This window comes from Python bivittatus, unplaced genomic scaffold (assembly GCF_059951505.1).
Source record: "Python bivittatus isolate LINGU-HERP-01145 unplaced genomic scaffold, Pbiv_v1 ctg000690_np1212, whole genome shotgun sequence".
Lineage (NCBI taxonomy): Eukaryota > Metazoa > Chordata > Lepidosauria > Squamata > Pythonidae > Python > Python bivittatus.
In genome coordinates this window covers 3872882-3897050 of record NW_028277096.1, presented here as the reverse complement: position 1 = coordinate 3897050, position 24169 = coordinate 3872882, and the positions used below count along the sequence as shown (strand labels likewise).

The 24169-nt window shown below is 40.4% G+C and overlaps 1 protein-coding gene across 1 annotated transcript in view; it reads right to left on the bottom strand.

The window, feature by feature from the left end:
- OTOF (otoferlin) overlaps nt 1-24169 on the bottom strand; it is a 146118-nt gene that overhangs the window by 9838 nt on the left and 112111 nt on the right. Inside the window, exons 25-39 of the mRNA XM_088152197.1 lie at nt 23589-23723; nt 22533-22694; nt 19745-19864; nt 18281-18442; nt 15830-15992; nt 14747-14877; nt 10553-10582; nt 9757-9891; nt 9006-9072; nt 6641-6765; nt 4003-4137; nt 2993-3130; nt 1666-1793; nt 1134-1304; nt 219-379 (exon numbers count right to left, since the gene is read on the bottom strand). Coding sequence (XP_088008323.1) covers nt 219-379; nt 1134-1304; nt 1666-1793; nt 2993-3130; nt 4003-4137; nt 6641-6765; nt 9006-9072; nt 9757-9891; nt 10553-10582; nt 14747-14877; nt 15830-15992; nt 18281-18442; nt 19745-19864; nt 22533-22694; nt 23589-23723 — 1963 coding nt within the window. The remainder of the gene's footprint in view (nt 1-218; nt 380-1133; nt 1305-1665; nt 1794-2992; nt 3131-4002; nt 4138-6640; nt 6766-9005; nt 9073-9756; nt 9892-10552; nt 10583-14746; nt 14878-15829; nt 15993-18280; nt 18443-19744; nt 19865-22532; nt 22695-23588; nt 23724-24169) is intronic.

Here is a 24169-nt window from a genome sequence, read left to right as displayed (position 1 = left end):
TTGTGGACACTTTCAAATACATATTTACAGCCATGAGAGTAAGGATTTTGATTTTTGGAAGATAAACATTTATTCTCAGGATTCTGAATTCTACATTTATTACTAAAGTCAATATTTTTACAATATGATTACACAATTTCAGAACTGATTATAAAATAATACAGGGTTATGCATAATAACTCATTCATCATTAAAATGCCTTGATTTTCAATACTTACCATTTTCATCCTCTACTTCAGTGGGGCCAGTGAAGACTCGATTGGTCACCTTTACCCTGCCTCCAGGGCCATAGTGGGGACCATCAATTTTACCTTCTTTACAAAGCTTGGATAGGATCTGGGTAGGCTTTTGGGGGTCTCGCCACATATTATATCCATGGCTGTAGAAAGAAATGTAAGCTTGTCAGATCAAGTTCTCAGGTCTGTAATTATAGGCCTCTCACAAGTTTATAATCCCACCTGCCCTCTAACAGGTGCTCTTTTAAAATCAGGATATTATTTTATAAGATTGCATTGATAAGTGGAAGAATGATTTATGAATCTGGAATGTATTTCTTGATATACAAATGAGACCAAGAGGTCATCTTAAATAAGTAGGCTGTATCTGGATCTGAAACACTATTCTCACTTGCATCTGAATATTGCTTACCTCAACTGACTGCTTATGATAGATAGAGGGGTAGAGCTTAATGCATTCTACATGCAAAGCAAGTGCTTTATCTATTGAATTAGGGCATCTATGCCAAAATCCTATTAAATTTTGCATTAAGTGCTATTCCCTCGATCTATCATGAGCAGTCATTGTTAGAGTAAACTGACTAACAGTATGACTTGGTGAAAAGAACTTCCTGTATTCCTAGAAATGTTGTATGTTTGTTTCTTAAAATACTCAAACTCATATATCAGTCCCATCTAGAAGACCTCCTAAGACAGGGGCAAAGTTGGAAGCCAGAGATGTGACTTACATCTTTCCAAAGGCTGAAGAGATAAGTTTGGGGGTGAGATTTTTTTCATGGTATTTTCTTATTAGAAGGTGGACCCATAATATGGAGGAGAAAGGATTGGCTTTTGGGAATAGTATTAGAATATTATTTTAACATTTTAAGCGTAGCTAAGAAGGTTAAAAATTCTTACAGAGCATAGGTCTGAGAAACGCCACATGTCGCTCTATGCTTGCTGTAGTACCGATTCTCCAGATCTATCTTTGTCTCACCAATCAGATCATCCGAGCCTACCAAGTCCCAATCATAGATAGCCACTGTCAACATGGATTCCATAGGGAATGTAGCCTCAATGTCAAAGGATCTGGATGGGAGGAGGCAGGAGGAATAACAAATGGGATCAACATTTCCATGAGGTGAAGGAGGGTTTTATGGAGAAACCTAAAAGACATCCTTTGGTTATTTCAAAGAAAATATGATCCTGAGGATAAAATGAACAAGAAAATGGAAAATTATGAATAAAAACAAAGACTTGGAGAATTCAGGGCTGCACTAAAGTTAGTTCATTAAACCCACCTCAGTTGCATACATGCTCCTATTTTACTTGGTTATATCTAGTAACTTGTCTTTTAAGCATACAAATGATATTTAAATGCCAGAACTGGCTTCCATGTAATGCTGTAGTACTTAAACACCCAATCTGGTTCACCAGGGGGCTCTCTTACTTTCCAAAGACTGGGTTCAGCTGTTTAGAGATGTAGTTCTCCTTGTCCTTGATATCTGTTTTTCCCAGTTTGATGACAACATAGGGGTCAGCTTTGCCGTTGATGTCTGCAGGATGCAAATCAGTAGCCTGGAAGGGAAGCCGACCATCAGTCAAGAGAAAAGGACTTTTCAGTGGTGAAACTTCCTTTATGGCAGGGTCCTCCAAAGTGGTCATTATCAACCCCCAAGGGTCTATGGGACTATCCATTATTGTTGTTTTTATTACTATTATTATTTGTAGTACTATTAGTTAAAGTAGTATTTATTTAATTATTTTCATATAATAAATGGGGGTTGATGAACAATCTGAAACTTCATGAAGGTGTCGATGAGCTGAAGAGTTCAGGGACTCCTGCTCTAAGGGAACTTTCCCCAGAAAGGCTCACCTAGCATGTATGTTATCATTTTTTTGGTGTTATGAAAGACTTTTTAAAATCTCTCAAACATTTTAATGTTAGTATTTTTAGAGCTTAATAGTTTTACTGCTATTTTTATTGTGATTGTATGCTGTTTTCATTACTCATTATAATTGCTGCTCCTGATTTTCATGTAACTGCTTTAATAATACATTTTCATTGAGCACACATCCAGAGAAGTGTGGTTTTTGGATGATCTGGAAATTCAATCAACCACTGTCAAGCTGACAAAGCAATTCTGACAGGGATGCAAGGAATTCTTCCACTTCTTTGGCTGGCCGGTCAGATGGAGTGTTTTAGGCTTCTCAAGAAGTATAGAGGTTGGTAGACAGAGGTCTAGAGAAAGTCAGCACTGGGAGAGGAGATGTCTTAGCAGGCAAACATGTTAGACTTAGGGCAGATCTGCTCTGGAATTGGGATTTCCAAATTTTGCAACCAATCAGACTGTTCCTCTCTCTAGCTGGCCTAGAGAGCACAAGAATCCTATTGAGAGAACAAATGTGTATAGGTGCCAGCAAAATAGCATGCAATTATAAATCCCCAGATAAATATCACTGCAATCTTCCAGAGGTTCCTGGGGCACATTTTCTTTCTTTTCCTTTTTTAACTCCCCCACCCCACCCCCACGGCTTACAAAATCTGTTCCAAATTGTTCAGCGGAAGGCATAGCAGGAAATAATTTTTCCTAAAATGTTGGGAGTCTGTACTCAATAGCAAAGAGCAAACAAAGGCTGAGGTTTTCTAGATTAAAACAAAAAACAAAAACAAAAAACTGAGCCCAAAACTTCAGAGGGGGAAAAGTTCAGTGCTCAGAGCTGGAATGGATATGAGAACAAAATGGCCTTGAAAGCTGCATCTCCCTTATTCTCACCCTCACAATGTAGACCCGGACCAACACGTTGATGGGATCATTGCTTGGAATTCCTTGGAACATGCCAAAAGTAGGGTCGTACCCAGCCTCCTTGGTGATATCATCAGGAAGAGGCACTTTATAGACACACAGGGACCCCTGTGCATGAGAAGACATAACTTTAGCCCAATTAAAAGGCAATCTAGGAATTGGCAAAACAAGAAGGAAGCATCTACTCAGCTCTCTTTTTCCATCTTCTGGCAACAGCACCAGGCAACCTTCTTGCGACACTTTAAAGTTTAAACAATATAGTACAGTCAAAGTTTTTGCGGCTCTAATGGAATTACACCCCACCTGGGAATTTTTAAAAATTTAAAAAAAAAACAGAGAAAATGTAATAAATAAGTAAAACAATTTACAAAAGCTTACAGTTTCCACAAGAGAACTGTATTTAAAGAGACACTGTTTTTTCAGCTGTTGGAATGGTGACATAATATTTACCTACTCAGCAAAGTTAGTGAAGGAATTATTCCTTAATGCTGAGTTGGCTTCATGACAATAATCATTATATTGCATATTTTGCTTTTGCAATTTGCAAATGCTCTGATACAAGTTTGACTGCTGGGGATGCTGAGAATGATTAGAGCCCCTCCTAACAACTCCTTCATTGGCCTTTTTTCCTTACTGTAGACAAGAGAAATCTCCCTTTTTTCCCCAAAGCAAATGTGAGAAGGGAGGCACTGGCAAAGCCGTGTATATATTGGAGAAGAAATAACTGATCATTTCAAAGACTTGCACTCTTCTCTAATTTGGATTAAAATTCCTGATTTATCTATCCATCTTTTCACTCATTCCATTAATCTCACTAGTCCCTTCATCTTTCTTTTAATACAAGACCTATTTAACTGAACAGCTTCACTGCTCCATTAGAAAGAGGAATGAAATCGGATCCTTTCCTCTCCTCTCTGGCATGCCAGTAATGTACTAGGAATAATGACATTGGAAGTAAGTAAGTGGAACTTCACACTCACTTTGAATCTTCCCACAATGCGATCCTCATCTGCAGAATTGTCATCATCATCACCAATCTTCCCACGAAGGAGGTTGAAAGTATGTAGCCAGTCCTCAAAGTTATCAAACTCTGTCTCCAGCTCTTTGGGGTACACCTAGGTAGGATGGAGCAGATAACATAATTTGGGCCTCTGACTACCATGATCACCTATTTTTAACTTATTTAAGAACAATATGTAGTACTTATTGATCAGAATCAAGATATTTTGCAGATACAGGAGGCATGATACACAGACAAACCCATCACCAGCTCCAAAACTTGGTTCCTGATCCTTTTTTTAATATGGAGAACACCTGCAACCATACAATAATATGCAAGAATGGAACCACCAAAAGTGAGGAGATATCTCTTTTCCTCATTTCTTTTCCAGTTTTCTCACCCCTCTGAAGTTCATGAATATTTTTACCATCATTTAGGACATTGCAAAATTTAATGGTTGCCACAACTTTTATTTCATTTCATTTGTATCTTCTTCTCTCCCATCCACATCACTGATGAACAACACCTACACAGTGGAGAAATTCCACTGTGGTACTGCATGTGTGTGTATGTGTATTTTATTATGGATAAGCACACTTGCTATTATAGATTTAAAAAATCACATCAAAAGAATAATGAAGCAAAGAGTTTGAAAATCTTTTAAAAAGAGATCAGCTTATTTAATCAATGCAGTAGAGATACACTGATAATGTATAGCAGCTGACTTCAATGTGGTAGCTTTCAGATGTGTTGAGTATAATTGTTGTCATCTTCAACCAGCATGACCTATCAGTATACAGTGGTACCTCGGGTTACGAATTTAATCCGTTCCATGACTCTGGTCGCAACCCGATTTGTTCGCAACCCGAAGCAAATTTTCCCATAAGGTTCAATGTAATTACTGTTAATCCATTCCGGCATCCACGGACCATGCGTCAAGGGTGGAAAAACGGCCGCGGACCGTGCGGCAGGGCAGAAAAATGGCCGCGGACCACGGGGCAGGGTGGAAAAACGGCCGCGGACCACGTGGCACGGGCGGAAAAACGGCCACGGACCGTGCAGCAGGGCAGAAAAATGGCCGCGGACCACGGGGCAGGGTGGAAAAACGGCCGCGGACCACGTGGCACGGGCGGAAAATGGCCACGGACCATGTGGCACGGGCGGAAAAATGGCCGCGGACCACGTGGCATGGGCGGAAAATGGCCGCGGACCACGTGGCACGGGCGGAAAATGGCCGCGGACCACGTGGCATGGGCGGAAAATGGCCGCGGATCCGGTTCGTACCCCGAGGCGGAGTTCGCAAACTGAGGTAAATTTTTGCAGCCAGAGCTGGTCGTAACCCAAAACGTTCGTAAGCAGAGGCATTCGTAACCCGAGGTACCACTGTATCTGGAAGGGAAGGCTGAAAGGGAGTGAAGATATCAATGAACAAAAAGGATTGAAAGCAATTTTGTATATGGTCTGAATATCCCCAGAACTGAGATAGGTGGAGGGTTAACTTGATATTGCTTCTTTTCTTCAGCATTTCTAACTGTGGGATGTGAGTTTTTTGGTAGATTTACTGCGAGAATCCTCTCTCCACCTAATGGCAGTTTTGTCTCCCTTAAAATGTCCTGTTCCAAGGGGACATTCCAAGAAAATAATAGGTGGCTCTTAGCCTATCAAAGCTAAGTACCTCAAGTAAATATTGCAAAATAGGCATTTCCTTATTTTGCAGTTTTAGGACAAGAATTAACATGTTGTTTGGCAATATTTTTATGCTTGTAAATGCTTTTGATGGTACTTGTGCAATAAATTCTAATAACACCAAGTAATGTACTGTTTTCATTTCAGGAACATGGCCATGTATCTGGAATTCAAAAATGTAGACAGAAATGTAGATAAGCAGCAATTAGTGATCCTAAATTTCTCAATGTTGCATTATTGAATGATGCACTAATGAAGCTTATGGGAAGTGCCTTTTCCTGAGCCATTTAGCCCAATGCTATCTGCACTGACTGGCAGCAAGTCTCCAGGATTTCAGAAGAGAGTCTTTCTCAATCTATCTGGAGATGCAAAGAGAAGAGACCTTTCAATCCTTTAGAATGCACATTAGGGCTGGCCAGCCCCACAAGTGGAATATTAAGGGCATCTTAAAGCACCCCACTTTACTCTTAATGCCATTCTACAAACCACAGGGCATAAATTTTGGCCCTGCTCCCTCTGGGGACAACACAGCATCACCAGGCATGCTCTTTATAGATCTTCAGAGAGCAAAGGGGTTATAAAAGGATCACTGATGAAGTCCCCACAAGAGAGGGGCCTATGCATTGTGCATGCACTGCTACATTTCAGCACACCTAGAATAATGGGAGGTTTGCCTGCTAATTGTTAATTATTCTGATTAGCAACAATAGATGCCTGATTTCACTTGGGAAACTGTACCTCTCCCAGAACACATGAGATGAATTCTGTATGATGCTTCACTTTGGATTCTTGCAGAGCTCCCCTTCATTTCAAATGGACTTGAACAGAAAAAAGAATTCAAGGACTAGAAATATAAAGTTAAACCATTAGAACATCACACTTGGACTAAAATGCTTTTCAACTAATTAGGATTGGGAATGGGAGAAGCTCACCTTCATCTCGTCAATCTTCTGCTTGTTCTTCTTTTCAGGGGCATCTGGCTGCTGCTGCTGCTTTTTCTTCTTGTCCTCTTTGGATGATCTGACTTTGTCTTTGGTCTTTCCTTGGGACTTTGAGCCTTTCATAGGAGAGTCATCAAGTCTGATTTCTGAGCCCCCAGACAAGAGGAGCAGATGTGGACGATAGGAATCAGACATTTGTGGCAGGGAAGCATGAGATGAGAAACACAGAATTCAGCCATGGCATGCATGAAAGCTGACAGAAAATTAAAGTTTGCAATTCTGAAGTAGCTTCCAGTCCTTCCAGTCCTGAAGTAATCATGCAAGCAAGGACCTTATTATTAATATTCAGTGTATTAATATTCAGGTTATTAGTATGTGGTGCATACTTTGGGCCTTGTGGTTTCTTATTAGACAGAAATTTCATTACCTGAACTGATAAGTATCAGAAATAATTGGGTTATAGTGAATGGGGTTACAGGGGTAGAAAGTGCAAGAATCAGAGCCAAACCAAGGGAAAAGCTACCATGGCTGCCACCCACTTTAGGTGGGAATAATGAGAGGCTGCCATCATCAGCTATTGCGGTGCTTATAGTCAACACAATTACCCCATGACAGTGACAACAGGCTCTTTTCTTTTTCAGATAAATTATTTACTGTGCTTACAGAGCAGAACTTATAAGCAGATGACCCAAGATACAAAGGTGAGTTGGAGAAGGTCTTTTTGTCAGTTAGGTACTCGAAAATATTAATGCTGACATTAAAAGTGCATGGATTTCAAAACAGAGTTTTCTTTCCTAAGGTATCATACGCTGAAAAGCCACCATATTTTGCAAGCTTCTATCAGCACCCCAAATCTCCAATCTATTCTAGTTCTAATGGGAAGAGCAATTTTACCATTCCAAGAAGAATCTGTTACTGATGGAAATGACAAGCTTCCCTTCGCTGGATAGCCATCTGTCAGGGATGCTTCAACTTAATATCCTGCGTTGAATACGGATTTGGGTGATGGCACTTTCAGTTCTAGTAAAAGGTGACTGACGTGGGACATATATTTGGTTAACAGAACTCATTGTCTGTTTTCCAAAAGCAGGACTGCCCTGATTGTACATTTGTAAAAGCACTGAACTTAAGAAACAAAGGCAGCCTTAGGCCCTCTACGAGCAGTTGAGTAGTACAACTTTGAGAATGCTTACTTAACAATGGTTATCCCTCTAAAACTCATTGCAGTTCAAAGAGATTAATGTAATGAGACCCCAGAACCTTATTTCCCCCCTTTTCTTTTCCAGCTGGAAGGCTGTTGTTGTCCCTGCACATTGCTTGGATCTACATGGGAAGGGGAAGAAATGTCTTTCAAAGTCAGATTAGCTGTCAAACAATGCTAAGTATTTCTGGTTCATTTTGCAATAGTTGCAACTATTCACTGAGCCAAACTAATGTAAGCCAGGCCTCCCGCTAGTCTGTATCATATGTGACTGGGCTAAGCCATGATTTACTGAATAAATCAGAGTGGACTGAAGTGCCGTTGTAAGAAAACATTCACAGCAAGCTGAATGAACCCCGAGTGGTGATAGAAGGAAGTCTCAATCAGGAACCTGTGGCCCAGTAAACTAAAATGTTTCTATTCACTGACCATATCTCAAAGATAGCATGGCTAGCATGCTGACCTAGTAGGAAGGGAGAAATAATAATAATGTCACACAGATGAGTTTATCTAAAATATTCCAATGTCATGCTGTAATTTCCACTGTGTCTGCCTTTTTCTTCATATCATATGCCTTTGCACTGTAGTGGACCAAAGATATATAAGCCCTCGTTCTGCTTTTGCTCTTGGCTGCTCAGCAAAGTATCAAAGCTTTGCTGGGGGTCCAGTATATACCGTATTACTGCTTGTATGCATGCAAATAAAATTATGTTGCATCTTCAAAGTGAGCTGGTTGTTTTGGCCACAACAAAAGATGAAGAGGGAGATTTGAAGTGGCAAATGGCTGTTAGGAAAAAGGTTAAATATCCTTTCCCCCACATATTCTGCTCATTTAGCAATGCTCTTCTATAAACTCCCATGAGTTCCCATATATTCCTTTGGAGAAATCCTTATATATGGTTTCTTGATGTACTTAACCTTGCCACCATCTGCCACCCGGTTGTCAATACAGGGAGTTGCTAAATATTCCTATTTATTGGTCTTTAATTTTTATCTAACAGACCAATCAATTGATAGGTGAAATGCTTCCTTGTTAAAGAGCTGCAGTGAAACAAATGCTTTGCCTGGTCATTTTTGGAGAGGGTTTTTTTTTAATGGAAGAATCACAAGATCTGCTCTCCTGTTTCTTGGTCTTTCCACTTTTCAAACATTTACCCTCAGACATCTCCATCTCTTCTTTCTCCTCAGCTTCTGCTGCAGCTGCCTCTTGCTGCCGAAGTAGCTAGAAAAATGAAGGTTACCCAATGGGATGATTAAATTTAGCACAATTTCTGTTTGAACTCATGGACAGTAATCACTTGTCAGACTACAGAACACAGAGAGGGCTGGATTCAAATGCAATATTTCCTATGGCATGACAGGAATCATGTTGTGTCCAATCTTGGAGGGACCCATTTTTACTCTTCAGCTGGAAGGCTCAGGACAATGAATAATCCAATGGAATTACAGGAATAGAGCTGGGCTTGTCCTTATAACATGGGAGATTAGTATTATAAAGATTCAGATATTTCTTCAGAATGTAGAATATGAAGTCTGGAGGGGAGGGACATAATGGAGTGGGGTTTTTTCCCCCTAAGGCAGGAATAGTAGAAAAATATTACAATCAACTTAATCTAAAAAAGCCTGCTTTGGGATTGCTTTTAACAATGAATGGAAAGGCCAGGTAGGTCTCATAATCAGGAATATAAAGCTGGATTAATGTGTATCTTTTGTCCATGAAGAACGAAATGTGAGAATGGATCTCACATAGTCTTTCATCTCAGTGGGATAATATTGCCAGGTGAATTATTAGATGCTTCTGAGATCTTGTTCTTTCCCTGATATCTAAAGGGGTCCAGGGTCTGCAGGTTGTGTACTAAATGAGAACCCTCCCAGCATCTCTCCTGATTGCCATCCAGTCGCTCACCTCCTTCATAGTTTCAATGGAAGCAAAATACTTGGACCACCAGTCCAGCATGCTCTCATCAGGCTCCTCATCCTCAGCTTCTTCTGCATTTCCTTTCTTCTTCTTCTTCTTCTTCCTCTCCTTCTCTTCTTCTGACTATAACATAGTGGAAAATAGGTGAGAGATTGCTACAAAATGGGGAAAAAAAACTTATGCCCAAGACTCTAGAGAGCCACTTTCAATCAATGCAGAAAAATCTAGACACTTTAATTTCTATACCTCTTTACCATTTTTCTTTATCTTTCTTCCTTTCTTCCTTTTCTATTTTTTTGTGTTTATCTTTTAACTTTGTACCAAAAAAATATTTAATAAAAATTTTCATATATATATATATTTGGGCCATGGCAACAGATACTTCAATAAATCAGATAGATAATAATAAGATTTCTTCATTACACTAAACCTGCAATTTATGATGTAAGCTGAAAATTACAATGTGTGTGTGTGTGTGTGTGTGTATAGTCACACTGCATTACAACTATCATTTTGAGGGTTGTGAGCATGTTTGGGTGTGGAAGAGCAAGGAACCTTGGGGGAAAACTTTCCCCAAACCTTCAGGAAGCACAGTGGATATCTATCAGTCTCAAATATTTACTGGTCTATTCTTATTACTACATAGCTCTTCCAGTAAGGGACAATTCCAGTTTACTCCCTGAATTTAAGAAGATAATGTTACTTTAAACTGCATCCAGATGCCAGAGAAGATATTTCAGTAGGACAGTAAATGAAAACACATCTAAGCACAACTGCCACTTACCACGTCCACCTTCACAACAGCATCAGAATTCTGTCACCAGAGAAAGGAATGGGGGGAAAAAAGGGAGAGTTACAAAAATGGAGTATTGTTACTGTTTGTAGTGCACCTACTGGGACATGGGGTACAGCATCTTTGAGCAATGGAGGAAGCCCAAGCACATACCTGATAGCAAACAAAAAAGGAAGGTAACACACAGCCCAAATCAACGGCAGGAATGTCACAGATGGATGATGAAGCTTAGGGTACTGTTCTGCCCAGATTTTTTGCTAGGTCTCTTATTCTTACAAGCAGAGTAGCTAATGACAAATTGATTTAATTTTTTATTCTTTATGTAACATCAATTCACTAATCTTTTATAGCATATATAGGCAAACATTGGGCCACAGATTCTCTGAGACTCTTTACCACTTGCTCTGTGACTCACCAGGTCTCTTGAATAGTCTTCTCCATCTAATGCCCTCCAGATGTTTTGGAACAACAACGATTCTTCTCACAGTGACTAGGAATTCTCCGAGTTCTGGTTTCAACACATCTGCAGGGCACCTGGTTGGGGAAAGGTGTCCTGCCACCCCTCCCACCCTTCCATTTTTCTTATCATCCAGCTGTTCACTATCAACTGGGCAGAACATTCCAAACTCAAAAACATTCTGTTAGGAAAACACTCATTTTGAAAGTATATATTGTTTCAATACTTGCCAAAATGTTGGATTTGAAAAGCATGAACCAAGCACTCTTCCCAGTATGACTTTGGAAGAATGCTGCCAAAATATAGAAATCAAAGGCCATTCTGGGGGATAAGAGAATCTGTATTGCACAAAAGTCTTGCAATACAATTTAATGTTCTTGGAAATGAAAAAGAAAAAAGAAGTTCCTCCGGTAAAGCAGATAATAAACCAGGAAAGCATGTGGAGATAATCTATATGTCATATTAAATATGTCAGGGCTAACAGATTACACACCTCTCCCTAAAATACCAGAATGAAATTGGCTTGTCAATATTTTCCCCCCATTTCATGCACTAAGTTTGTAAAAAAAAAAACAAATCAAAGATGAGTTTCTTTACTGATAGGTAACCAGGAAGGTCAGGCAGTTCCAAGGGTGATAAACATTCTTTCAATATTATTTATGCCTACATAACACTTTGATTTTTAAAAAAGAAGCCAGGATGTCATAAATCAAGGAAGAGGAAGAAGCCCAACTTTTTTGGCCTGGTAGACACATTTATCATTCTGAGAACATGTCGTGGGAATGCTTGCAAAGTGCCTGCTGAGAAGATAGGCTTATCCACCCCCCTTTCCCAAACCAGGATGGTCAACCACTCTTGCTGGCCCTGATTCTTTCTAGTTAGGTAGACACTTCCAAACAATGTTCCTAGCATAGCCATCCATTATGCATTTGGGTCTATAGACTTGGCTTGGCTAGGAAGTTCCTTTGATGGCTGGCACATCAGTTACTACTTGCTCAGAAAGCCAATGGCTTTGGGTCCCTGGCTTGAATAGTAAAGGGGAGAAAAACTCAGAGAGAGAGAGAGAGAGAGACAGAATACCATTTGCTCAATTGAGAAGAATTTGCTACACTTCAGAACCAAGGCACATTCAGAACAATCTAAATGATCTCAGGCAGAGTGGTGTAGGAATTGGGTTTCAAAGTTTCATTGACCACTGTAATTAAAATGCTTTTTATGTTGTGGATCAGCCCCAGTCTACCATTCTTCAATTACTCTCTACACAGATTAATGGGACTGTACAAAGGTAATCTTCTAAATGCTTTACCTGTCTTTCCAGATGTCTTCTCTGATATGGAGCCTCCCACACTTTCAACCCAGTTCCCAAGAACTGGGAATTTGTATTGTGCATTTGTATTCTGGCCTTTAACTGAATCCACCAAGCTGACATGTTTGTTCAGACATTCCTCCGGCCAGACTCTATGCAGCATGGAAGCCTTAAGGCCCCACTTTTGCCCCATTTTCAGCTGTCGGGTAAACAAGACTTCCTGGAGTCTCCACAAATCTCTTTATTCCCAGCACTGCTTTTCAGGACAGCCCCCTCCCCTGCCTTCTTTGACTCTGAAATTGCCTATTGTCAATATTTATTGTTCACATGAGCTCCACTCCTCACTGGTGATAATTCCACACAGATTAAAAGCAATCAACAACTGGTAACGAGGTGCCAAAACCCAATTCACTCTCGATTTATTTGTTCTGTTTTGCTAGCCTGCACTGTTGTGCTCTTCGTTTTTATTTTGAAACCGATCGCTAATTTCCCCAGCTAAGATAATTAACATTAATTATACTTTTGCTCTTGTTATTCTCCATCTTAAAAAAACAAACAAAACCCCCATCACTTGATCCTTGGATTCTGTGTACTAAATTTATATGGGGGTTTGTTATTAAAAATGTTTTAAGTGGAATTGGAATAGATCGTTTATGTGTCATGACTGGACCTCAATTCATCAGAGCACACCTTTTGGTTTGTGGTAAAGATCTATTTGGAGATGTTCGTGAGTCATGTTCCTGAAGCACATCTGGTAACAGTTCTGAGTTCAAAATAGCTGTTTTAAGCGTTCAGAACTCTAAAAAAAAAACCCTTGTGTTTTGAAGTTTGGTCCTGGACATTTTGTTCCATGATGTTTTGAGTGTTGTGATGTTCCCTGATTGAACTATGTTTTTAAATTAACCCCCACTCCCCAGGGACCATTGGAGAGCGCATTGGATAAAAGTAACTGAGGGGTAGAGGGAAGGGAGATGAGGAGAGGTGGTTAAGTACGTGTGCAGAAATATCATTTCGGATGTAAGAAAAAGACCGCTGCTTGCCTGCTAGTTAAGTTTACTGCCATTTCTAAAATTTTTGCTATGAGGAAAGGTATTGTGGTTTCTTTCTCAGAGACACTATCATATGCAAAGCCTGCCCTGTGCATTTGAGCATGAGACAGAACTCTTATTTTTGAGCTTTCCAATTGTCCCATGCAAAAATGATCATGCTTCACTGAGTTTTGCGGGCAGATTGTCAAACGCAGAAGATCCACATAGCCTACTCTAGAAGAAACTTGAAAACAATAGCCAGAGACATGTGTTTTCCTGTTGTAATATTGAAGTGAATCCATTGCTATTATTTCATTGCTGGAGTCAGCTCTGTGGCTATATGTGCGGCAGACTGCAAAAAAGTTGTTTAATTGTTGCTTCTGTTATTAGCGGAGGTAACGAACTACTCCCAGAGAACTTGAAAAGGTTCACTGCAGGGCAAGTTAAAGCCTCTGCCACCCAACAGACTTTCATGAGAATATTGTTTTCTGCCATTAAAAATAGGCGAGAAAAGCATAAGGATCACTTGATCGGGGCGGGGGGGGGGGGGCTTCAATCATGTCTTCTCTCCCAGGAAAACTACATATATGAGCGCGCAACTATGTGAGACAGAGGGAGAGTGGGTGCAGTGTGTATATGTCAAGCCTCCCACTGTCTCTGCCCATTTCTGTAACCCCCGAGGCTTCCTAAGAGTCAGAACTGCTCCCCATCTCAAGAAGACACTCACCCTTGCTTAAGAACGTCAGCACACAAAACTATCTCCTGACCCAAGGAGTATTGGATACATCATCCTATCTCACCAAATTGTTTCTTTCATGGGACAAAATAGAGGAGGAATCACCTGGCTTCCTATTTTACATCTCTAGTCTGCTGTCATTATGTACATAAAAGAGTTAAAGCAGGAATAACCAAAGACGGTCCATGCTAATTACCCACAGTATTGTCTCCAGTGGCTCTGGAACATTCTGTCCCTTTGGACCTAGATATATAGATAATGTAAATTGCTGTTATTATTCCCCTGCCATTCTCTCTTCCCCTGCTTTTACATGCTTTTCTTTAATTCCATTTTTGCTAGTTCCTTTTTTTATGTTTGTTGATATTCAATAAAAGCACATTAAGGAACATGCTTGCTAGTGGAAATGAGCAGCATGTGAACTTCTCTGATTTGGATATACAGGTTGACTGGGAGTTTTCTGAGTGCACACTAAACTGTAAATTACCCACAGTAATTTTCCAACAAGGATAAGAACAGGAGGAGAAAGACAAAGAACAGATGAAAAGGAGCAAACCCAGTCTTCATTACTTGAATGAAAGACTGATCAGAGATGTCAATCTTTTGGGTGCCATGCATCAAATCTTTTAGGACTTTTGTAACTAGCCTTGATCCCTCTTACCGCTTCCAACTTCACCATGGTCTCCATCTTCTTGATGGGAACCTCTGGCTCCATGTTAACCACAATTTCACCTGTGGGGTGAGAGTAGGGCCCCCCATTTGCTAGAGTCATATAGGCGTTCATAAGTTTAGCTGGACAGAAAATAAATAAATAGGAAAAAAATAGAGAGTGCATAATATGCACACACCAGACAGAGAGAAAGAGAGAAAGAGAGAGAAAGAGAGCACACATACATGAAATATTTTAGCATGGAAGTTGCCTGAAGATGAGATAAAGTACATAAGATTGAAGAATGAAAACTTGATTGAAAAAGTGGAGAAGAAATCATGGAGGGGCCTGGGGTTTAGAAAGAAACCTCACAACAGTAAGAAGCACACAAAAATATTGAATATATGCGGACATTGTTGATAGTTCAAAGTTCATCTATCACCACCGTTGTTTGTATTTATATAGCTCATTTCCTAATTCTGTTGAGTGTATCATCTGCCCAAATGTTGGAATAATAATTTAAGTTTAGTCATTATCAATACTCCCACATATCAGATGGAAGAAGCAAAGTCAGAGACACACAGCATCTCTGTTTCTTAAGGACACATAGTGATGAGTCTCCTAACACGCTAAGCCTTAAACCTGGGTTAAGAAAATATAACTAAAAGTTCCCATTATCTGCTATGAGCAAACGAATAAATCATATTATGTTTTAATATGAGAGAGTGATTCACATGATGTGCTTAAGGCAATGGTTGGAGTATCTCCTAACACTCTGAACTACACACTGCTCAGTACTATTTTAACCAAGCTTAGAGTGTTGGGTGAACCTAGCCAGAGTCCATATCTTTGTGAGATTTGAACATAGAACTCAATCTCTTAACTATCTTTTTAAATCACTATCTTTTTAAATCATATTTTGCCATTTACCTTCACATTTCCCATTTTCTTCTGTGCCAGCAAACCATCATCTGGACACTTAGAATGTATTATAAGTCATGCTTTTGGCCAGTGAGCACAACCAGCCCATCAGCTGGATCTTCTTCCGCCATCTACTCCCATAGCATGAATTCCCCTTCGTTCCACACTAGATACCTGCTGTGCTCCAGTGCTGAGCCTTTTTATCTGGAGGTCTATAGATGAACTTCCGTAAGGAGTTGACAGCATGGCTTCCCACCAGGGTGTAACGCCCAAAGGCACGGCAATCCACCACACGGATATTGAGAGGTGGATGCAGGAGTTCATTTTCAGGCAGATCCTGAAAAGAAAAATAAATAAAAGTCATGAATATTGATCAGGTTATGGGATTTAAGGAAGAGGCATGGAAGAAACACAATTGTTTTATAAACAAGTCAGGCTATGGGTTCATCAAGCTTAATACACTGTCTTTATCACTAAAATAGACATCCTGAAGCTTTTTTTGGGTAAACCACAGCAGCAGAGTATGACTATCTGTAGACTCAGTGCTGTGGAACATAAAGGCTGCTGTGATGAAGATGTGGGAGAAGAACTCTCCAGAAGCTTTGGATTTCAACTCCCATTAGTGCTAGCTAGCATGGTCAACACTAGGAGATTGTGTGAGTTGTTTAAACATCTGGAGAACACTAGCCTGCTAGCCCTGGCCAATGCTGATTTACAATAGCTCCCATGGTTTTCACATAGTATTTTTTTCTTATATATAATATTTGTAACAATAATTATTGAATTTGGAATATTCCACATTCATAACATAATTGGACTTACTAATGAGTGTGGTGAAGGGACTCTTTTTGGGTAAACCACAGCAGCAGAGTATGACTATCTGTAGACTCAATGCTGTGGAACATAAAGGCTGCTGTGATGAAGGTGTGGGAGAAGAAGACTGAAGGAGATGGCAGATACCAGAGGTTAACAAATAGAAACTTGAAAATACCAAACTCCCTTCTACACTGCCTGGCCTTGACTCAACTCATTGCCCAGGCAAAGAGAGTTGGTTCCTCAAGCTAGAGAGTCTTCCTCAGGAGGGAAGAAAGGGAGTGAGAGACTACATAAATAAGAAACAGGTTATACGCCCACTGCTGAGGCTGGCTCATTGTGACTGTTCCTTAGTTAGGCACTTTATTTTGAATGTTACATTGAATGAGTTCTTAGTTTGGACTGCTTAAGCTCTAAAAAGTCTGTTTTCATTTTCAAACCCAGTGCCTATGCTCAAGGGACTAGGAAGAATAAACTTCAGCAGGTCCTCTACACCTTTGGAGAGTCCAGTGTTTGTTTTCTGTTACTCACTAGCCAGGTCCCCAGTTCTCTGTATACAAGGATCTCTGCCACAGTGAGCTAAAACAATTTCCAAACAGAATCTTGGGAATACTCACAGCCATCAAGAGAGGTCATCCCGTCATAACTATATGTCTATCTAGCTGGATTGATATGTTGACCAGCTGACCAAGTGTTTTGCCCAGTGCTGAACAATACAATCTATGTAAAATATGAAGTTTGTCAAATTTTCATACTAGGGATTTGACATTTAGAATCTGACTACACTGACTAAGATTTAATCATGACATCTAAATTTGGAGTGAGAGATGGGGGAGTATTTATTGCTGAAGGCTGTGAAAGCAATTACTGTAAGGTTAATGTTACAAGGCATACTATGTATTTCTGAATCCTTGTTTTACATATAACAGTTATTTTTAAGTACAAATATTTGCATACCACTTCTGGCAGTAAGATTATATTCAGATTCTGCATTAACAGCACAACCCTACGCATGTCTAAGTAAATGTAAATCCTACTTAGTTCAAAGGGGCCTCTGCCAGGTATGTACAAGTAAGACCACAGCCAAGGGGGATCAAATTCTGTGCCAGAGAAGTCTATTGGATGATCAGTGTAAGCTTTGCACACAGCTGAATCTGCAACTCATCAAAACATTGTCTGCTTCCAAGACCACTTAACCAGTCTTTGGTAAATAGATGTGGGTCAGACCAATATCTGGTTAGCCTTAACATTGTTATGGCCTTGGGCATGCTTAGGCCACCAACATCTTATGAGAAATGTACTCATATTTCTAATCTGATTCTTCCCCTACATTGTTTCAGCAGTGTAGTCAAAGAAATGTGTGATGTCCTTTAATTACACAAGTATTCTACTGCTCAGGGAGTGAGACTGAGGGTTACACAAACATCATGTATTTTCAGTGTCATTTCACTATGGGAAAATCTTAGGAAGGATTGCTAGAGCACATGTACTACCTCATAGTTTATCATTTCAGTCTTATGCCATTTACTGTGCTTACATTATGGAGAATGGGGCCAGTATATGGCAGATGATGGGAAGGAAACCCGAGAAAGGATAAGATGGACCAGACATGAAATTTCTATCTTCCTATGGATGCCAGCTGTTAGGATGCAACAGCAGGAATAGGCCATCTCACTTGTGAGCATCCAAAATGACACCTGTGGAATACTGGACTAGAGTTTTTGTTATGATCCATCAGGGCTGTCCTTTGATGTGTTCCCATTTCAATTCCATTCTTCATTATGCTGCTTCTAGGAAGCGGAAAAAACTCACCACTTCAAACCATTTGACCAAAGTGCTGAAATTGGGGTTTTTCTTATAGTTCTGGATAAGAGATGACTGGACACCTCTTCCAGCACATTCAATATCCACTCGAGGTCTATCCACTTGGGCCAAGTTCACTCGCTTCAGGTCTCTCAATCCCCAGAACAAGATCTAAAAGGAAGTTGAGTCAGAAATTAAAAGTGAAATCTATTATGGGTTAGACAGCTGGAAACATTAATGAGAAGAAGGAATGCAAACAGTACAAATCCAATTAACATACATGTTTAAGAAATGTAAGGAGGGAATGTAAGAAATGCTAGAGGGAAGCTTAAGAATCCTCAAGACTAAAACAATGGATTGGTTTCATCCCAAGGAACACTGTTAGCCTAAAGCTGCTATTTGCATCAGAAGGAAGGCCTCCATTTAGTTTGGTTATAAAACAAGGGCAGAATTACTAAAGGTTTCAAGTATTGTATTCTAAATTGCTGAAATTCTTGCTCTGACATTTTGACTCATGACTGAATTACTGTTCATAAGTTGTCCATTATGTTTTTGTCTGCAGTAATTATATCTTCCAAGCTCTCATTTTGTTTTATTTTTTTATATGGCTAAAACAAAAGGCTTTATGTGTGCACATATATATACAAAAATCCATAGACACCCACAAACATACAGAGGATCTTGAATCTGTGCCCAGTAACTAACTCTGCATCTATATACTACTAAAACTCTCATTGTGTTTATCTGTCTGTTTGTACCCTCGAGTTAGCCCAAATGGTGCATTATACTGCAACAATTTTTGAATCAAGGTACCTAAAATCTGCTAACTTAAAGAATGCGTAAATAATCCAGGACTCATTACTTCTGTGGAATTGAAATTTCCACAATGTTCAGATAAGTTTTATTCACTAAGTTGTGGCTGTTGCAGCGTCCCCATGGCCACGTGATCGTGATTTCTAATGCCCCCTGCCAGCTTCCCACAAGCAATATCAATAGGGAAGCCCGGAGGAAGTTGGAAGTTGCTCCCGTTCCCACTGCTTTTTTGCCTATCCATGGTCATTCTGTTTATCTGTTTAGGTAAGTAAATATTCACTTGTTATTGGAGTTCATTTGCCACTACAATTATTTTTCTGTTTATGACGTATACTCTTCTTAGATGATCATGGGCCCATCTAGCATTGGGGTAAAAAAAATTTGGTTAGCCTAAAATTTAATGTTAATTCTGCTCACATCAGATTGCACCACCTTTCTCTCAAAGGATGACCCAATGGGTCACAGGGTTGTCTAGTTTGAAGATAAAGGCAAGAGGTGTCTTCCTGCTGCCACTTCCTGCATTCCACATAATACCTGTCCCAGTTCACAAAGTGGTTTTCCAGAGGGAACCACCAGTTAACTGAAGGTGTACATAGTATGGATTTGGTGCTAAAGATATACTTACAAACTCACAATAGCTATCAAAAGAATTCATACTACCTCTACTCTGTATTTGCTCAGAACAGGGCGGATCCCCAGAGGGACAGGCAAGATGGGGCCCTGGTCCATATCTGTGGGTCCATCGATGGGAGGCAAGTTTGACTTCCCAGCTGGTCCAATCTGGAAGATAGAAGACTGCTGTGAGAGAGATTCTATTCTTTTAGCTCCTTATTCTTTGCAAGTATGATGCTTCCATCCAGTTCTGTCTGTCAAGAAGGCAATTTCTCATTTATATGCCTCCTATGATTATTTGGGGTCTAGAATATTCTGATATATATATTCAGAAAGTTGTGGTTTGGGTAAATTACTTTAATGCTTCTTGCTTTATTTCTAGCTCATTTAGAAAATCCAGTTCCAATATTTTGTCTGGGACTTGGAGAAGTTGATTGAAGGACGAAAGGTTGGTAACAAGCAGTGGTATAGTTGATATGGGGAAAAGAACAAATGATGCAAAATAAAAGGAATAAATAATAAACAGAATCTGTCAGAGTCTGCACACTCAGTCCCAAAGTTCAGTAAATCCTCTGGAGTCCAAAGAGTTCCATCACAGATTTCTTTATTCAGGAGAAGCGTACAGCACCATAGTTTGTTGAGTCTGCCTCAACATAGCAAAGCCTTGTCTTTTTAAGCCCAACTTCCCCCCCTTCTAGGCTTCTATTCCCGCTTGCAGCTCTTCGTGCCTTGCTCCAGTTCTCACACCTCCTGGCCTTGGATGTCCTAGCCTTGGATGTCATCCTGGCCTTGGATGTCTGGGCATACAGGGCATGTAGAAACATAGTCAGAAATGTCTTTTCTCATTGTTGGCCACCAAAATTGCCTGCGCAGAAGGTGTAAGGTTTTTATAAATCCAAAATGGCCTGAAGTCTTGTCATCATGTCCCCTTTCTAGAATTTGTTTACGAAATGAAAGTGGAACATAAAGCTTGTCTCCCATCCACCACGCTTGGTCTTCATGGGTTAAAGTATTTTTATTATTCTGGAACCATTCATCAGAATCCAAAGCAGCATTTATCTTTTGGAGTAGGTCGTTGGTAGGGTTTTGTTTTTGGAGTTTTGCTTGAGATCTGGTTAGGGCCACTGAGCCAGGTTCTAGTTGAGGTGGTGCTTTAAGGATTACCGGGGCTACCACTTGTTCTCTTTGGCTGTTATGCTGAGGCAATCTTGATAATGCATCAGCTAAAATTTTTTTTCCCCCTGGTATGAATTTTAAAGTGAAGTTAAAGCGACTGAAGAATTGGGCCCAGCGTACTTGTTTAGGAGACAACTTTCTTGGAGCTGTAAGAGACTCCAAATTCTTGTGGTCTGTCCATACTTCAAATGGCTGGGCTCCTCCCTCTAGGAGATGCCTCCAGGTCATAAGGGCCCAACGCTTATCAGGCTCCATGTCTAGGAATGACATCTCCCCCGTCAGCTCTTCCATGCTCCACAACTTAGTTTTGCGCCGGTCGGGCTTCCGTGGTGCCGGGAGAGACGGGTAGGTGCCAGTCAGGGATTCCTCCCCCACGGATCCACCTACAGCCCCGGCCACGGGGCATTCCTCCTCCATTTCCGCAGCCACGGTCGGCTTTTCGAGGGATTTCTCCACGGTGGTGGTTTCCCCGGTAAATCCCTCGTAAAGTGGGGTGAGACTCAACAAAATGTCAGAGTCTGCACACTCAGTCCCAAAGTTCAGTAAATCCTCTGGAGTCCAAAGAGTTCCATCACAGATTTCTTTATTCAGGAGAAGCGTACAGCACCATAGTTTGTTGAGTCTGCCTCAACATAGCAAAGCCTTGTCTTTTTAAGCCCAACTTCCCCCCCTTCTAGGTTTCTATTCCCGCTTGCAGCTCTTCGTGCCTTGCTCCAGTTCTCACACCTCCTGGCCTTGGATGTCTGGCTCAAGATAGAGATAACAGCACCTGGCTTCCTCCTTCCCCCCCTTTATGGCAGGTCAAGCAAATGGTTAGAATAACATTCCCAGCATTACACTATTGATCTATGATTCGCAATTAAAGCAAAAGTATAATTAGTAATTAAAGCATATTAAAACAATTGAAGAATCTGGTTTGCGTAGATCCTGACAGAATCTGTGATGCAGATAGGTTCTTGGGGTAAGAGACATGAGGGCATAACAAGGTGTATTTCATTTGGTCTTAATAGCCTAGACAATTTAAGAAGCACCTTTATCTCTGGCACAAATTATTGGTGACCACCAGCAAGACCTGCCTTTCTCATCATAAGGAAGTTAAGAAAATGAATGTGAGACAAGAGAGAGAGGGATAGAGGAGGAGACAAACAGGCAGATCCAGAAATCAAATCCTACTCTCAAACAGAAATGAAGATAGAAAAGCAAATGTCCATTTTCAGAGATGAAATAAAATTTCACATTCATAAGATCCTGCCCTACTGGACCTCCATTTGCACTGCTTACTGTATGGAAACCATCTGTATAAAAGTCTGAGTTATCTTGGTAGCAAATATTATTTAGGTATTTTACCTTGTGTTCTTTCACACATTCCCTATTTTATCCAGTAAGACAAGTAAGTGACTACTGTAGTCCAAATACACTCAACTTTTCAACTGAGATGAGGGCTGGCCAGGAGAGAAAAAGAAACACTACCAATAAATATTTCAGATAGGGCAGGGTACAGTACAACTCCCATCCCTTTTTGGATCCTCTCCACTTCCCTTAGCCAGAATGTTTTACACCCCATGATTAACTCTGTGAAACAAATCAATTTGCCTTATTTGAGATTTCAACCCTGACACTACCCATTTGTGCTCAAAACCACCACAACTCAAGCCATTACCTGGAGGAGTTCAAAGGCAGCCAGTAGGTCTCCAGCAGTTGAGTTACCCCGGTAGATCTGGTAGTATTCCAGCTGGGGTGGGAAACGTGGGGAGCAGTATTCCTCATCTGACATCTTTACCACAGGTTTGGCAAATGTTCGCCCCATGAAGTCAGCCTTCCCCTGAAAATATTCAGAAATCACAATCCTAATCCTTCTCAGGTCTCCAGAGGCCCACTGCTGGGTGTCCTATCGGTTGAAAATTTTGTTCAAAGCATCAAAGCATACATCTTGATGCTCTAGTCCACCCTCAATATTAGGGGGGAAAAAAATAGTTGATAGAAGCTTCCAAATGCAAGTGGCTAGATAAGATGCTCTTTTCCTCCCAACCCCATAAATAAATATTTAGTATTTACCTGGGAGAAATGCACATGGAGACAGAAATGCAGGAGGGATGCTCTTTTTCACTGATGAACTGTTCCTTCCCTATAACACTTTTTAGATATATAGCAAGATCCAGCTTCCCAGATCTGAGCCTGCTGCTAGCTTACTGCTAAGAGCAATTTCGTACAGGTAGTCCTCAACTTACAACCACAATTGGGATTGGAACTTCCATAGTTAAGCGATGTGTCATTAAGTGAGTCACACCTGATTTTATGCCCTTTTTTTTGTTAAGCGAATCTGGCTTCCCCCATTGACTTTGCTTGTTGGAAGCCTCCTGGGAAGGTTGCAAATGGCAATCATGTGATCCCAGGAAGCTGGAACCATCGTAACCACATGTTGGTTGCCAAGCGCCCGAATTTTGATCATGTAACCACAGGGACACTACGACAGTTGTAAGTGTGAGGACCGGTCATAAGTCACTTCTTTCAGCAGCATCATAACTTTGAACAGTCATTAAACAAATGGTCATAAGTTGAGGACTACCTGTAGAACATATTAAGAAAAATGAGGGATATCAGGAGACATTCTTACTGGGAGCTTCTGGATTTAGACAATACCAGTACAAAAGAACCTCTCTCTCATTTTACGGACTATGGAGACTCAGTTGCCTCCCTGGCCTTAGACTTCTCTTACCACTGTATCCTGGTCATAGATCTCAATGACAATAATGGGAGGGTCGTCCCGCATCTCATGTGCTTCCCCATACAGCTCAACATTGTCAAACACCAGTAGTTGGTCCCAGGTAGGACAAAGTGTTTCATTCAAGACCTGGAGGTGGAGGTAGCAAAAGATTAAAGATGTTCAATGTCTCTCCTTCATCTCAACAAACCTTCTTTTGGCTTCCCTTCCATAGGGTGGGGTTTCTTTGTTTATTCATTTGTTTTGGTATAAAACAGACATCATTCCCTTTGGTTTGAATTTGAAATTTAAGTTTATCACACCAAGTTCAGCTCTCTGACCCCCTTTTCAATCAGATTTTTTTTTGGTGAGTGTCACAGACAAGTCCTTTTCTGTGGCCATATCTTAATTATGGAATTATCTTTCTAGAGAAATACAAAAGGCTTTCATGATGAGCATATCAAAACACACTGAAAACATTTTTACTCAGGGACACCATTCATAATTAGCTTTAATTATATGGGGAAACATCTGTAAGGAAGAAAGTCTCCAAACAGTCCAAGGAGAACTAAACATGGTTGTTATGCATAGAATAT